This window comes from Bos indicus, chromosome 29 (genome assembly GCF_029378745.1).
Source record: "Bos indicus isolate NIAB-ARS_2022 breed Sahiwal x Tharparkar chromosome 29, NIAB-ARS_B.indTharparkar_mat_pri_1.0, whole genome shotgun sequence".
Lineage (NCBI taxonomy): Eukaryota > Metazoa > Chordata > Mammalia > Artiodactyla > Bovidae > Bos > Bos indicus.
In genome coordinates this window covers 17,683,052-17,697,911 of record NC_091788.1, presented here as the reverse complement: position 1 = coordinate 17,697,911, position 14,860 = coordinate 17,683,052, and the positions used below count along the sequence as shown (strand labels likewise).

At 46.0% G+C, this 14,860-nt stretch overlaps 1 protein-coding gene across 2 annotated transcripts in view; it reads right to left on the bottom strand.

The window, feature by feature from the left end:
* Positions 1-14,860, bottom strand: part of TENM4 (teneurin transmembrane protein 4) — a 3,327,204-nt gene that overhangs the window by 37,065 nt on the left and 3,275,279 nt on the right. For both annotated transcript variants that reach the window (XM_070782510.1, XM_070782511.1), the window contains one exon: positions 9,223-10,100. In XM_070782510.1, the coding sequence (XP_070638611.1) occupies positions 9,223-10,100 (878 nt within the window). The remainder of the gene's footprint in view (positions 1-9,222; positions 10,101-14,860) is intronic.

Sequence of the window (14,860 nt, the reverse complement as noted above, 5' to 3'; positions counted from 1 at the left end):
AGGTCTGATCTTAAAGCCTGTGTTCTGTCATCAAGCTTCCTGGAAAGATGGTGCCGTTACAAATCAAAACCTTTGTGTTCAACTCTGGTAAAGAAAAGACTGCACTTGGAACTCTGAAGTGGGTAGAGAAGAGGGACAGCTTTCTCTTCGAGACGCTTTTCTTTGCTTCCATTACAGCTGATTCTACAGTGATGCTCAGCCCCCACCTGGGGGGTGTGATGGAGACAGCTAGGTGATCGGTTTCTCACTATTTCCCCCCACCGGCTTTTCTTCACTTGTTTTTCCAAAGCATCTTTGGATTACAGAGAATGAACACACACAGAAGATTCATAGAGTGGTTGCAAACTTGGCTCAGAAGAGGACCACTAGAAGCTATCTTCACACATACTGCAAGCGTTTCTTCTTCGCACTCGATACTTCACACCTTGATCCACTTCACTACACGCACTTGGTGAGGAAAATGCCACACTGCCTTTCTGAGAGTAAACTTTTTGCTGATTGGGCACTTTTTAGTTGGAAAATAAAGATTTGATTTTTTAGGGCTTTCATCTATGATTGTTCCAAACACCACCGTCATCAACAAGAGGAAATGGCCACTGTATTCTCTGTGAATAATTACAGTTCACAGCCCATGCACACCAACAGATCCCTTGACCTTAGGTCTCTGTAACAGAGCGGCATCTCTAAACAGTAGCTACTCCAAAACTGCAGCAGAGGCAGGCTCCTTGTTGGCTCTGCAATAAAAATTTGTCTTTGCTGCCCATTTCCCATAGAATTAACTCCCAACAATGAATTGTAGCCTTCAGCATTTCTAAGAGCTGGCCCACCCTACCTCTGTAGGTCTGAGCTCTCATTGATGTTATATTCGAGGCCATGCATCTGCTAGAAAGTTCTTAGGTAGATCTGGGATTGAACGCTGTCTGCTCTGCCATTCCCTCCTCAGATTCATTTTCTACCCTTCCCTGTGCCCTGACAGGCTGACCTCTGCAGACTGCATCCCTGGGGCCTCCCTTGCAGGCTTGCTTCTGGTTGGGTATAGCCAATGGTAAGCAGTGGTGAGAGACTGCAGGTCAAGAGGAGAAGTTTTCCCTACTCTCTCTCTCTCTTGGTCCTGTATTTCTAATAATGGGTGCATCCACCCCGAATTACAGCTCCTACCAGACGCCTTCTACACAGCTGCAACTCCCACTGGGCTTTAGTAACAATATCTTGTTACTTCCCTGCCTTGCCCTTCAGCCCGAGGGTTGGTAATGGTTGTTCAGTATGTTTAGTGCCTGGGTGCCTCACCGTCCTTCCTTGGTTACCTTATTCTTGCCTGTACCTCTACACCATTTTTTCATTGGAAAGATGTTTTCTTTGCAGGATATAGAAATCTGAGTTGACAGATTTCTTCTTTCTTTTAGCATTTCTGTTTGCTGCTGCTACTGCTAAGTCGCTTCAGTCCTGTCCGACTCTGTGCGACCCCATAGACGGAAGCCCACCGAGCTCTGCCGTCCCTGGGATTCTCCAGGCAAGACCACTGGAGTGGGTTGCCATTTCCTTCTGTTTTCTAGTTTATATGTATTTCTCTTTCCAAATTTCTTCTTCTGATGAGAAGTCTGCTATGATTCTTATCTTTGCTCCTTTGTAAAAAAAAAAAAAAAAAAAAAAAAAGCCCTGTATGGCACTGCTTTCGGGATTCTCTTTTTCTTTTGTATTCAGCAGTTTGAATATGATATGCATAGGTATCTGTGGGTGTGTATGTACTCATTTTGCTTGGTGTTTTCTGAGATTCTGGGTCTCCGGTTTTGGTGTCTAATTACATATGGATAGTTCTCAACCACTATTTCCTCAAATGTTTCTCCTGCCTTGCTCTTTCTGTCTTCTTCTGGAATTTCAATTAAATGTATACTAGAGCGGTTGATGTCCCCCAGTTCTTAGATGCCCTATTCTATATTCTTTCTTCTTTTCCTCTTTGTGTTTCAGGTTGGATAATTTCTATTGATCTATCTACTTTCCTCAGCTATCTCAACTTTACTGATAAGCCCATAAAAGACAATTTTCACCTCTATGTTCTTCACTTCTCGCATTTCCAATTGATTCTCTCTTACAGTTTCCATTTCTCTGCTGAAATAGCCATCTGATCTTGCATGCTGTCCACCTTTTCCACCGCAGTATTTTATTTTAGCTGCCTGGCATGCAGGGTATTAGATCCCTGACCAGGGGTTGAACCTGGGCCCTTCATAGTGAGCATGAAGAATCTTAGCCACTGGACAACCAGGGAATTCCCTACATAATCTTCCTTAAATTCCTGAGATACAGTTTCAACATCTGTGTCACATCTGAGTGTTCTTCTGACGATATCTTTGTCTCCTGGGAGAGTGCTGCTTTTTCTTGCCTTTTTGTAGATTCAGATGAAAGTGTGACATCTTGTGTAGCACAGTAGAGACTGAGGTAGTAGATTTTGGGTATGAGTTTTCTCCTGCTTGCACTTTAGTGAGAGAGTTTAAGTTAATTTAGTTAGGATTTGGGCTGGCTTTGAAATGTGTTACTTCTAGGGCTAACCCTAATGCATCACAGGCTTTACATTCCTTCAGCAATATCTTGTATTTAGTGTGTGAAAATAGTTTGCCAGAGGGTTTTTTCCCCCAATGTGCCTACTCTATTCTCAGTTTTAGGTCCCATCTTTGTGCCCAGCCTTAGAAAGGGTCTCTTTTTAGGCTCCTGTATTCTTCTTATTGGAGAAGGCAATGGCACCCCACTCCAGTATTCTTGCCTGGAAAATCCCATGGGCGGAGGAGCCTGGTAGCTGCAGTCCATGGGGTCGCTAAGAGTTGGACACGACTAAGCAACTTCACTTTCACTTTGTACTTCTATGCATTGGAGAAGGAAATGGCAACCCACTCCAGTGTTCTTGCCTGGAGAATCCCAGGGACGGGGGAGCCTGGTGGGCTGCTGTCTATGGGGTCGCATAGAGTTGGACACGACTGAAACGACTTAGCAACAAATTCTTCTTATCTCCTTCCCAGTAGTATTCCACTTTTCATTGTTATGTTTAGCTTTTTAGCTAGCAGTGGTGGGTGGTAAGCTTGAGAGAACTCTCTTTTGTTCTCATTGAGCCTCAAACTTATATCAGTATTTGCAAGTATCCCTGAATCTCAGGAGTGTGGCCTCTTCAGTGCTCCTGCCCGCTTTGGGCTGTTCTTCTGGGCCCATTAAGTATTCCTGCTTCTCTTCCAGCAGTAGTTAGAATTTTCTTCCCCTTAGGGCCTAAGTACTAGCGTTCACTGTCCTCTCCACAGATTAAGGCTTTTGTTCCATATGGGAGATCAGGTGAGAAGGATCTGAGTGAAGCAGGTAGAAAGTTGCACCCCCTCCCTTAGCAGCTGCTGTACCCCTCCTCCAGGTCTACCACAGGGATTATTTTCCTACTTTTTCTCTGTACTACCTGCTGGGGTTTGTGGAGAAAAGTTTTGGAGAATGTGGACTCTCCCAATTTCTGCAGCCTCCAAGGGCTACATACTCTCCTGCCAGGACACATTCAGTCTTCATAATTTCCCCAAGCTAAACGCTTTTTTTTTCCCAGGGACTAGTTGCAACCCGGAGAAGGCAATGGCAAGCCACTCCAGTACTCTTGCCTAGAAAATCCTATGGATGGAGGAGCCTGGTGGGCTACAGTCCATGGGGTCGCTATGAGTCGGTCACGACTGAGCGACTTCACTTTCACTTTTCACTTTCATGCAATGGAGAAGGAAATGGCAACCCACTCCAGTGTTCTTGCCTGGAGAATCCCAGGGACGGCAGAGCCTAGTGGGCTGCTGTCTATGGGGTCACACAGAGTCGGACAAGACTGAAGCGACTTAGCAGCAGCAACAGCAGTTGCAACCACCCCAGGGAAGCTGGCACCCACATCTTGTCTCTGATGTGACACTCTGTAAAAGGCCTGTCCACTTGGCTGCCCTGTGACCTCCGAGAAGGAGTTCAAGGAAAACTCATGCATTTGCCATTTGTCTTGCTTATTTTCACTGTAAGGATAGGAACAATGTGTTTTCTGGCTCTTCTGTCCTCAAGCAAAAAGGGGAAGCCAGGTCTCCTCACTGGAACCATTTGAACTGAATTCCGTGTCCTGCTAGGAGCACTGACAGTACTGTAGCTGCGATGGAAACCCAGCATTTTTCTCAGGACAGCATGTTTTTTTTTTTCCTTCCCTTCTTGATTTCCCTTCCCTCCCGAATGTAAATTTCACTCATAAAATAATTACTGAGCACCTCCTAGTTGGCAAACCCCAAGCATGTACAGAGAGGCATTAATTAGGGTCTCAGAGTAGAGAGCTTGAGCATAAGGGTGATGGGAGCTGTCACAGGGCTCTGAGTGCCACAGCCACTTGCCTTATGAAACTTACTCACGCCCATCTAATAAGCCAATTTTGGAACCTGCCTCCTTTTGTCAGGCCGTTTTCTTAGCCAGCAAATGCCACCAGCCCAGAAGCCCAAGTCTGAAATTAATGTTGCCACATGCTAGAGATGAAAGCATTACAGACCCCTTTTAGGTTTCCGACCGGCAGATCTCTGGGTTGAGGGAAGAAAAGGATCCTCGATTCCCCAGAATTATAAACACTTTAAGTCAAGCTGCTTGCTCTGACATGTGAGATGTTTATGTTGGATGTATTAATCTGTTGAGAGGGTCGATAAAGCCAACTTAAAATTTGTTTCAGTAATAGCCTGTGTTATAGGCAAGACTGGGCTGATTTTTTTTTTTTTTAAGTATTAGAGCATTTTGGTTTGGAATCCATTAAGCTGCCCCATGGACCTAAAAGTAGGAAATTCACTGGAGCAATGTGCACTGGCAAAGTCTGTCCAAATCTGTATTGAGAAATACCATAATGATAATAATTTTGATACCATAACTTCTTGGGAGCAACAAAGGTTGCAAAGCATTTTCACTTTCAGCATGTACTTAGTCTTTTGATCCCTCTAATAGCCCTAAAATGGGGTAGGTCAGGCATTATTTCTGTCTGGTTGAGACATGGGTCTGGAAGCCAGCCTGCTCCTGAAATCACATGGCAAATGTCCAGTAAAAATAAGTATCTGGTATCCTTGCTATGTTCACAACCTGAATTGAACCATTCTTCCTGGACCCATCCTGTATAACTCTTTCCCGTCCATTTTGGGTATTCTCAGGAATCTGACCCCTTTCCTGGTTCATACCTTCATCCCTCAGACTTGACACCTGAGTCTGCTCTTCTGATCTGCCCTCTAATTCCTGTGTGTGTGTGTGTGTGTGTGTGTGTGCATGTGCGTGCACATGTGTGTGTTAGTCGCTCAGTCGTGTCTGACTCTTTGTGACCACATGGACTGTAGCCCACTAGGCTCCTCTGTCCATGGAATTCTCCAGGCAAGAACACTGGAGTGGGTTGCCATTCCCTTCTCCAGGGGATCTTCCCAACCCAGGGATCGGACCTGGGTCTCTTGCACTGCAGGCAGATTCTTTACCATCTGAGCCACCAGGGAAGCCCTCCTCTAATTTCTACTAACTTCAATTACAACTTTGGTCTGTTTGTTTGATTAGCTGACTCGAAACTGCTGCCAGGTAAATACCTTACATGCCCAAACAACATCTCTGCAATTACTTAATACTATGGCAACCCATTCCAGTACTCTTGCCTGGAGAATCCCATGGACGCAGGAGCCTGGTGGGCTGCTGTCTATGGGGTCGCACAGAGTCGGACATGACTGAAGCGACTTAGCTACTGCTTGAAATGCTAATACTAATGTTACTTGAAATAATAATAACAACAATTGCTGTCATTTGAGTACTTATGATGAGTCCGATATTGATTTCCATATTTTATCTCACTGAAAATTTGAACCCCAGACTATCCCTATGAAACAGATACAACTTTAGTCCTTAACATACAGATAAGTTACAAAGAATTTAGGTGAACCCAATCAGTGTAGTTGAAAGAACGTGGGCGTATGTTCTGGTTCTGCTCAGTTCTCACTGTGTGATTTTAGACTAGTTACCTACTCTTTCTGTGCCTTGGTTTGATCATCTGTAAAAAACAGGACTGATAATCTCTACCATCTGAGGTTGCTGTGAAGATTAAATGAGAAAGAGCCTGGTACACAGTTGGATCTCAAAAAAAGTGACTTTCACTTTTTTCTTTTAGGGCTTTTATCTTCTGCTTCTGAATACAGCTATGAAGTAGATACTTTGGAATTCCAAATGCAATTTTCTAAAAAGTGATGGTACTAACTTTTCTTTCTTCATAAACCATCAGATATGGCTGTATAATTTCATCAAGGAAGACCGGGAGAGGGGCAGGGGATCCTTGCTGGTAGAGGTGTAGGAAATGCTTTTCAATTTCAGGGCTGGTTGAGAGTAAGGGCTGCAGTGATGTGTAAGCATTTGGTCTTCGATTTGAGAGAGTGACCTTGAGAATGAATCGAGGGCACCGACTTGCTCTGACAAAGAAACCCCTGTATTGGCTAAATAATGTATAAGGGATTTCCATTGGGCAACTGGGGGAAAATTGAATTATTTAATGTATTTCCATTTCGATGAGTTAATCAAGATAATTGCTGTTTTCCTGGATTTTTGTCTTTTTTTTTTTTTTTTGTAATTAACAAGGTGCCCGTATGGAGAAGGGAATTTAGCCAGTGAACTTTGTACAAACTGCTGTGACTTTTTCTTTTTTGGTGCAAATTGTATTCAAAAATCTATGATAGCTCCTTTTGTTTGGGAGCTATCTCTAGGATTGTGAGAAACTGATGCTTGATCAAGGTTGAGAAAAACTTAGGGTTCAAAGATTCAAGTTCATTTGGGATTAACAAACTCCGCACGGGGCAGCAGGGCAGAGCTGCAGGAGCATGAGCTCTGGTATCAGACAGATGTGGGCTGTGACCCCTGTTCTGTGAGGTCTCACTAGACAATAATGAACAAATGAGCCTCTCTGAGCCTCAGTGTCTCCATTTCTGTTTCTTCCAGAGATGATTCGTGGCCTGAATGCAGTAATACAGTTCCTAGCCCATCAGTGATGGGCAGCTAGGCTAGTTCCTTCCCTGTCTCCCATGTACTTGTCTAATATTTGACAGTCTCAGTTGTGTGGAACACGGCTAAAACCTCAAAAAGAAGCTAAAAAAGGATCTAAGTAGAAATAGATGTTACAAGTCTATTCATTAAAATACCTCATAGAGGAACACCCTGGAGATATAATATACATATTTAATTTTGGTGAGGATTATAATAAGCTGAATGTCTGGTTCTCTGACTACACGTACATTTAAGAACCCCTACCCTGGATGAAGAGAAGGGAAGCGAGCTACTGAAGTCAGCTGAAACGACGATACGATAGCGCCACATGGAGGGAGGAGGTGGTAAAACTAAGGATTAGGCCCAGGAGCAAAGAGCTGTTTAGAATCACTTCAGGCAGGAATGGACGGGTCTATAGCCTCATTTCCCGGGAACTAGCTTCATATCGAGGTAGGAGACAGATGGGCCCCCGGGATAGACACCCGCTATTTGTCGAGTAGAGTAAAATTCAAGCTTTGTTCTCACCCAGACACTCCAAGGACAAAGCTAGTGGCAAAAGCTGAGCTCTGCTAAAGTAAAGCGGTAAGAGGCCCACTCCTGAGGCCAAGGACGACCTCCCTGCCTGCCCACGTGCAGGGAGGCTCCTCGGGGGTCGAAAGGGAGGGGACCCTACCCCGTAAGTGTGGATATGCACCCACAGGCCTCTGTGGTGGGATCCACCTTAGCGAAAAGTTGTGCACGCATCCTGGGGAGGGTCCTAGGACCGACCAGTCAGGGGTGAAGAAAGAAACTAGACAATCGGTCAAAAGTAAACAAAGACTAGGAAGGATGATGCTAGATAGGTGATTTAAATACCTTCTTACTGTGCGCCTCCTCATTCAGGATGCCCACACTCGTCTCCGCATGTGTGTCTCTGAATTACCGCATTCCTCTTCATTACAGAGGATGACCATACCCTTTCTCTCTGGGTGTGTATCTCTGCCCTGCTTCTGAGTCAGATAAACAAACTCTTTTCCTGTGTGCTCTCCCAGACATTATGTTGTGTCTCTAATAATAAACTTTCTGTTTTTATAGGTTTTGCCTCCTTGAAACATTCTTGCTTTCAAACTGTGGCAAGAGTCAGGGCCACTGTACTTCTAGCCTCTAATCCCTGGTTTTCTAGTGACTAGGATTCCTGGTTTTCATCCAGGCTACCCAGGTTCAATCCCAGGGCAGGGAGCTGAGATCTTTCTTCAGGACCTCACACTGCTGTTTCTCTGAGATCAATTTGGCAGCATCAAATGCCTTGTTTCTTATTAACGACCTTGACTCATAAAATAAAGATTTATGACTGTATAATGAGAAGGGAGGCATCTAATGCACTTCATAAATTCCATCCAAAATGTTAAAAGTGAAAGAAAAAGTTTTGAATTATAAAGATGTGGACGTGTGAAGTGAGTTAGAAAGAGAAAGATAAATACTGTATTCTAACACATATATACGGAATCTAGAAAAATGGTACTGAAGAATTTATTTACAGGGCAACAGTGGAGAAAGACATAGGAACAGACTTATGGACATGGGGAGAGGGTGAGGTGTATGGAAAGGGTAACATGGAAACTTACATTACCATATGTTAACTAGATAGCCAACGGGAATTTGCTGTATGTCTCAGGAAACTCAAACAGGGACTCTGTATCAACCTAGAGGGGTGGGATGGGGAGGGAGATGGGAGGGAGGTTCAAGAGGGAGGGAATATATGTATACCTGTGGCTGATTCATGTTGAGGTTTGACAGAAAACAGCAAAATTCTGTAAAGCAATTATCCTTCAATAAAAAATAAATTACTTTTAAAAAAAGATGTGGACTTGGATCATGTGGACAATTGCTGACACTTAACCAAGTACTTTCTATCTATGTCACCTCCCTGTAGTGAGTCCATGGGGGAAGGTTTCCATTTTACAGAGGTGGAAGCTGAGGCCTAGGGAGATTAAGTCCACAGGGAAAGCTGGATTCAGGCCCAGCTTCTCTGACTTCAAAGCTCATGCCTTTCCTCCTACACCATATTCCTTCCTAGGAGTAATCATCTGGGTTATTAACATGCAGAACATGTAATTGGTCATGGTTTGCATCTCAAGTGAATTAAAATAAAAGACATCCATAAATGAACGCTTCATCAGTTTACCTCTAATTCTACAGTGTGGCCATGAAACAAAACCACCAAATACTTACTCATAAAACGTTGTCCATCCATTTTCATTGCTCTTGGTGGCTAGCAGGCCAGAGTTGCCGTGGTACGTCATCATGGCCAACTCGTGTCCTTGTGTGGTTACGCTCTTGAGTGCGCTGTTGGTGCCCATGGTCACCCAGTACACCTGGCCATCCGGGACCACCAGCCAGAGGGGCATCCCCGTGGAGTCTCTGCGGACGTTGACCATGTTGCCGTTGTTGTCTGTGATGAGCGTGACGTCACCATCTCCGGTGTAGGTGAAGTTGTACAGGTAATCTCCCGTGGGGAGGCTTTGGGTGTACAGATGCTTGCCACTGGTATCAAACAGGTAGAGCTCCTGGTCGATCGGGGAGGACAGCTCATACATGTTCTGGGTGTTGAGGAAAGGCTTGTTCTTCCTGATAAACCGGATTCGGATATTCCCAAGGTCGGCCACATAAAGCTCCCCGTCAGCACACACAGCCAAGGAAGATGGGATATTCAGCTTCGCGTCTTTGGCATAGCCATCATCTCCAGAGAAACAATCACAGTTGGCATCATTTTTACAGTCACAGCCACTGGGGGCCCCAGCAACCAGTGAGATTTCTCCGCTGGTGGTGACCTGCCTGATGCGGTTGATCTTCTTCTCGTCGGTCTCAGCAATATACAGGACCCCATTGTGAGAGACGGCCAAGGCAGTGGCCGACTCCAGGGTCGCGTGCACGGCCACCTTGCTCAGCAGGAAGTGGTCGATGCCGGGCACCTGGCAGTGCATGGGCCTCCCGGCGACGATGCGCACCTGGTGGTTTTCAGAGATCTGCAAGACCACGTTGTTGTCCAGGACGTAGAGGGAGTTGTCCATCGGGTTGACTGCTAAGTCTGTGGGCCACTCCAGGCGAACCTGATGATGGAGACACGGACACTCAGATGCCTGGCGAGGTGCCCACCACCGATCATCCCACACCCTGTAGAGCCCTGGGTCGCTGTAGAGTGGACCAAACGCCAGCACAGGCAGTCCTGCCTGATCAGCAGGCAGCAGCCTGTTATCACCCGCAGATATCAGCCCCTGATCAGACAGAAACTATGCGAGAGCCCCACCGAGACATCTGATGGTCTATGTTAGACTGACAAAACCCAGAGAAGGGGATAACAAACAAACAAACAAAAGGAACAGGTGAGAAGAGAGACTTCCGAGTCAGACACGCCTGGATTCAGATCCCCGTTCCCTCACTTACAGCCTTGGGCAAGTTACTTTGCCTCTCTGAGCCTCAATATCCACATCTGTGAGATAAGTAATGGCAATAGTCCCGAGGGTCTGACCCCCTCAGAAGTTCTCAAAGAATGGCAGCTAATGTTACTGAGGTGGGAGGGGAAGGCAGATGGAGTCTGGAGGCTGAAGGAGAAGTTGTTTAGAGGCTTAAGGAAGATCTTACGTGAATTGTTGCTAAACTCATGGCAGAGGATTTCTCAGTTCATGGAGTAACACATGGCTAGGGGCTGGGGATGTAAAGTGAATGCAACCCTGGCCCCTGTCTGACATAGTTGCAGACCTGTGAGTCTCAAATCTGGCTACACAGGAAGGACCCGTGGTGATTTAAGAAAGTATTGACGCTAAAATTCCATCTCTGATCAATTAAGTTAGATCCCTGGGTATGGAGCTCTGGGAAAGGCACAAAAGCATCCTGGATGATCCTAATATGTGCCTGGGAATCAAAACTGGATCTTTCTCCTTCAAGGGTGATCTCTGGCCTGAGAGCGTTGGCATCGCCTGAGAGCTGGTCAGTATAGCAGAATGGTAGGCTCCACCCCAAACCTACTGAATCTGAATTGGCATTTCAACAAAATCCCTCGGAGGCTGCTGCACATGCATATTGAAGTTGGTGATACGATGGTTTCTAGTACCTCAGAGAACAAGTCCACCTGGGAGAGATGAACAACGTCAGCTACGGGAATGGAGGGTTCAGAGGTCCTGCGCCCCAGGTCTGAGCCTCCTCTGAGCCAGGCCGGGATGCCAGCAGGGATCACAGCGGGCTGGCCTGCAGGTGGGCACGCAGGGGACTGCAGCCTGGCAGGTCTAAGGTCAGGATACTCTTTCTTGCCTTGGTGGCCTTGGAGGCTGGGATGTTGGGTATCTCGCCCTGGGAGGTGCTGGCACTAAGGGAAGCCCTTTGCCAGCTGTGTTCCCCGAGAGATCCAGCCACAATGCATGTAGGCGGACAGCTGCTGCCTGCACTTGCCTTATCCACCCCACTGCTGGGGACTCTTCGCCTTAGGATCCTGAGCCTCCAACAAGTCCTTGACATTCCATCCAACTTGGGGCTTATTTAAATAAATGTTACACGTTTGAGTGAGCAATTTCTCTTCCAGAAATTTACACTGTACACCCCTGACTACAGAGGTGCTTATCACAGCCATTTTTAATAACGCTGAAAGGCTGGAACCAACCCAGATGCTTGATGACAGAGACCTGGCCGAAGAAATTATAGTCCATCTCACGCACCCACAGGTTAGAGCACTCTGTGCAGCAGTTAAAGTGACGTCACAGATGGATACTTAACGACACGGGAGGATGTTTGCTACATATTAAGTAGAAAGAACAGTTTGAAGATCTGTCATCACAGTGTGATCCCAACTGGGGGAACCAGACAACAATAAAGTAGATAGATGATGGACAGAAGCGGGGTTAAAAGCTTGAGGGTTATATACGGAAACGTTAACCGGTATTGGGAGGAGAGGGAATTTTAACTTTCTTCTTTGTCACTTAAAATTTTTTATATTTCCTGCAATGTGCAAGTGGGAGTTGACTATAGTGAAAAGAAACCCCAGAAGACAATACACCTCTGAGACGTGGCCACCTCCATCTGGCCCTTGAGCTCAGGGCCCTTCTCAGCACGGAGCAGGCCCTGCCAGCCGCACTGCTCCGAGGGTCTGCTTGCTCCCTCGCCCCCGGCCTGGGCCCCCTCTGCCCCACAGCACAGGGGGTGCCAGGCAACGCCAGCACCAGCGGCTGGGCTGCCTCCCTTCACACTTCCCAGCACTCCCCGGAGCACAGCATCACAGCTGCCTTCGGCTGCATCAAGAACACAGTTTACTCTCAAGTGACAGGGGAATTTTCAATTTCCTAAAGCCCATTTCTTGTCAACACTGGCTGCTAAATATTTTATGCCCTCTGGCCCTGTGGTGCCTTGGGGACATGCTTGCCGAGACCTTTCTGCCCGTCATTATGATGAAAAGACGGCTCCTTGATGGGTGGGGGAACCTGGGAGGGAGAGGGAGAGGAAGCGGGGAGGAGGGAAGGACAAGCCTCTCCTACTCTCTCCTGCGTGCACATGTGCACATAGCCACCCAGGAAAGAAGGCGAAAGAAGTGCGCTTGGAGTCATGGTGCGTGTGTGATGGTTCTGGACCAAGTACCTATGCTGCTCTGATTTTACCTCTCTGTTAGCGATGACCCCGTGGAGGCTTCACTTCCCATCACCAGAACGGAGGGACATTACAGTTTCTGAGGTCCCTCCCCTCCAGCTCGCACTTCTGTCATCCTGAGATGCAATCAAGCTCCCTCCCCCTCCCCCAGAGCATGCTGTGCCTTTATTAAAGCTCCCTGACTTGACTGCCTCATTGCAGAGTTATTTGCAAAAACGGATCATCAAATGGATGGACGAATGACTGACTGGTGAATGGCGTAGAGAGAGGGAGGGATTGGGGGTCTGGACACTTTACTTCTTAGTTCAGTCCACCAGTGACCACAGGTGTGACCTTCCTCAAGTTACACAAGTGCCTTGAACTTCTTTCCTCATATGTAGATGGTGCTAATAAATCTTATATGAGTAGTCGTGAGGATCAAACGAGACGATGCACAAGGACATTCTTTGTAAATTACAAAGAGAATGAATACTTACAGCCCATTATTAGCTGCCAGACACTGTGTGGGGCTCTTATGTAATATTTATTACCCCCTTCTACATATGGGAAAGAAGTTCAAAATGCTTTACATGATATCATGAAAAAAATTTCCTTTCTGCACCCCTGAGGGAACCTAGCACAGAGCTCTGCATTTATAATCACATTTTCCTTCACCAAGTCTGTTTCCCCATCTATAAAATGGGGTATGCAATACCTACCTTGAGGGATTATTGTTGTTGTTATTGTTATTGTAGCGACTGTTATTGTCAGTCGCTAAGTGGTGTCCGACTCTTTGTGACTCCACGAGGGATTACGGTGACAATTAAACAAGAAAAGTTGTCATATCCATCTCTGTGTCCCCATTTGTAAGAGTGCCTGCACACAGTACGTTCTCAGGAAATCATTTTGGACTATGGACAGGGTGATGATACTCAGTGTCTGTGGTGGCCGCAGGCTGCAGAGTTGAGAACTCATGCCTGGTTCTGAATGGATGCTCTGGACAGATGGCAGCACCTCCCATTACGTCTCTACTCTCTGCCTCCCTCTATTTTCTCCTCCCACCTGGTCTTCAGTCCAAGAGAGCTCCCTGGTTCTCCTCCTTGCATTCTTATTTTTAAACTTCTGCTCAATCACTTTGATTTATTTTAAAATTCATTAAAGTACATGAAAAGTTTTCTAATTTATGGCTTTCCCCACCCCCCAAATTTAAAGTTAATGCCATTTGCCTAATTTTCTTTCAGCCATGAAAGGTTTTCTTCACATTTCTAACAAGAATTTGTTCATTCCATTAGTTTTCTTTTTTTTTTTTGTACACATGTTCCCAATCCTGAACCCCCCTCCCACCTCCCTCGCCATACCATCCGTCTGTGTCATCCCAGTGCACCAGCCCTGAGCATCCTGTATCATGCATTGAACCTGGACTGGTGATTCATTTCACATATGATATTATACATGTTTCAATGCCATTCTCCCAAATCATCCCACCCTCGCCCTCACCCACAGAGTCCCATGCCAGTCAGAATGGCTGCGATCCAAAAGTCTACAAGCAATATATGCTGGAGAGGGTGTGAAGAAAAGGGAACCCTCTTACACTGTTGGTGGGAATGCAAACTAGTACAGCCACTATGGAGAACAGTGTGGAGTTTCCTTAAAAAACTGGAAATAGAACTGCCTTATGACCCAGCAATCCCACTGCTGGGCATACACACCAAGGAAACCAGAATTGAAAGAGACACGTGTACCCCAATGTTCATCGCAGCACTGTTTACAATAGCCAGACATGGAAGCAACCTAGATGTCCATCAGCAGACGAATGGAGAAGAAAGCTGTGCTACATATACACAATAGAGTATTACTCAGCCATTAAAAAGAATACATTTGAATCAGTTCTAATGAGGTGGATGAAACTGGAGCCTATTATACAGAGTGAAGTAAGCCAGAAAGAAAAACACCAATACAGTATACTAATGCATATATATGGAATTTAGAAAGATGGTAATGATAATCCCTTTGCATTCTTCCCTCTGAGCGGTTTCTCATTTCTCTGCCTCACCTCCCTGCTCCACACAGCACAGTAAAGCAGCTGCATGTTTGTGATAGAGGAAGCTCTGAGGATGAAAGCCAGGCCCCTTCCCATATGCATGTATAAGAGTTTATGGCTATGTCAGAGAGTGTCGTAAAAAGAATCCTGTGCTTCAATTCGGATGAGGGCGGTGAGGACCAGGGACATGGAGATTTCAGTCCAGGATTTCTGAATTTA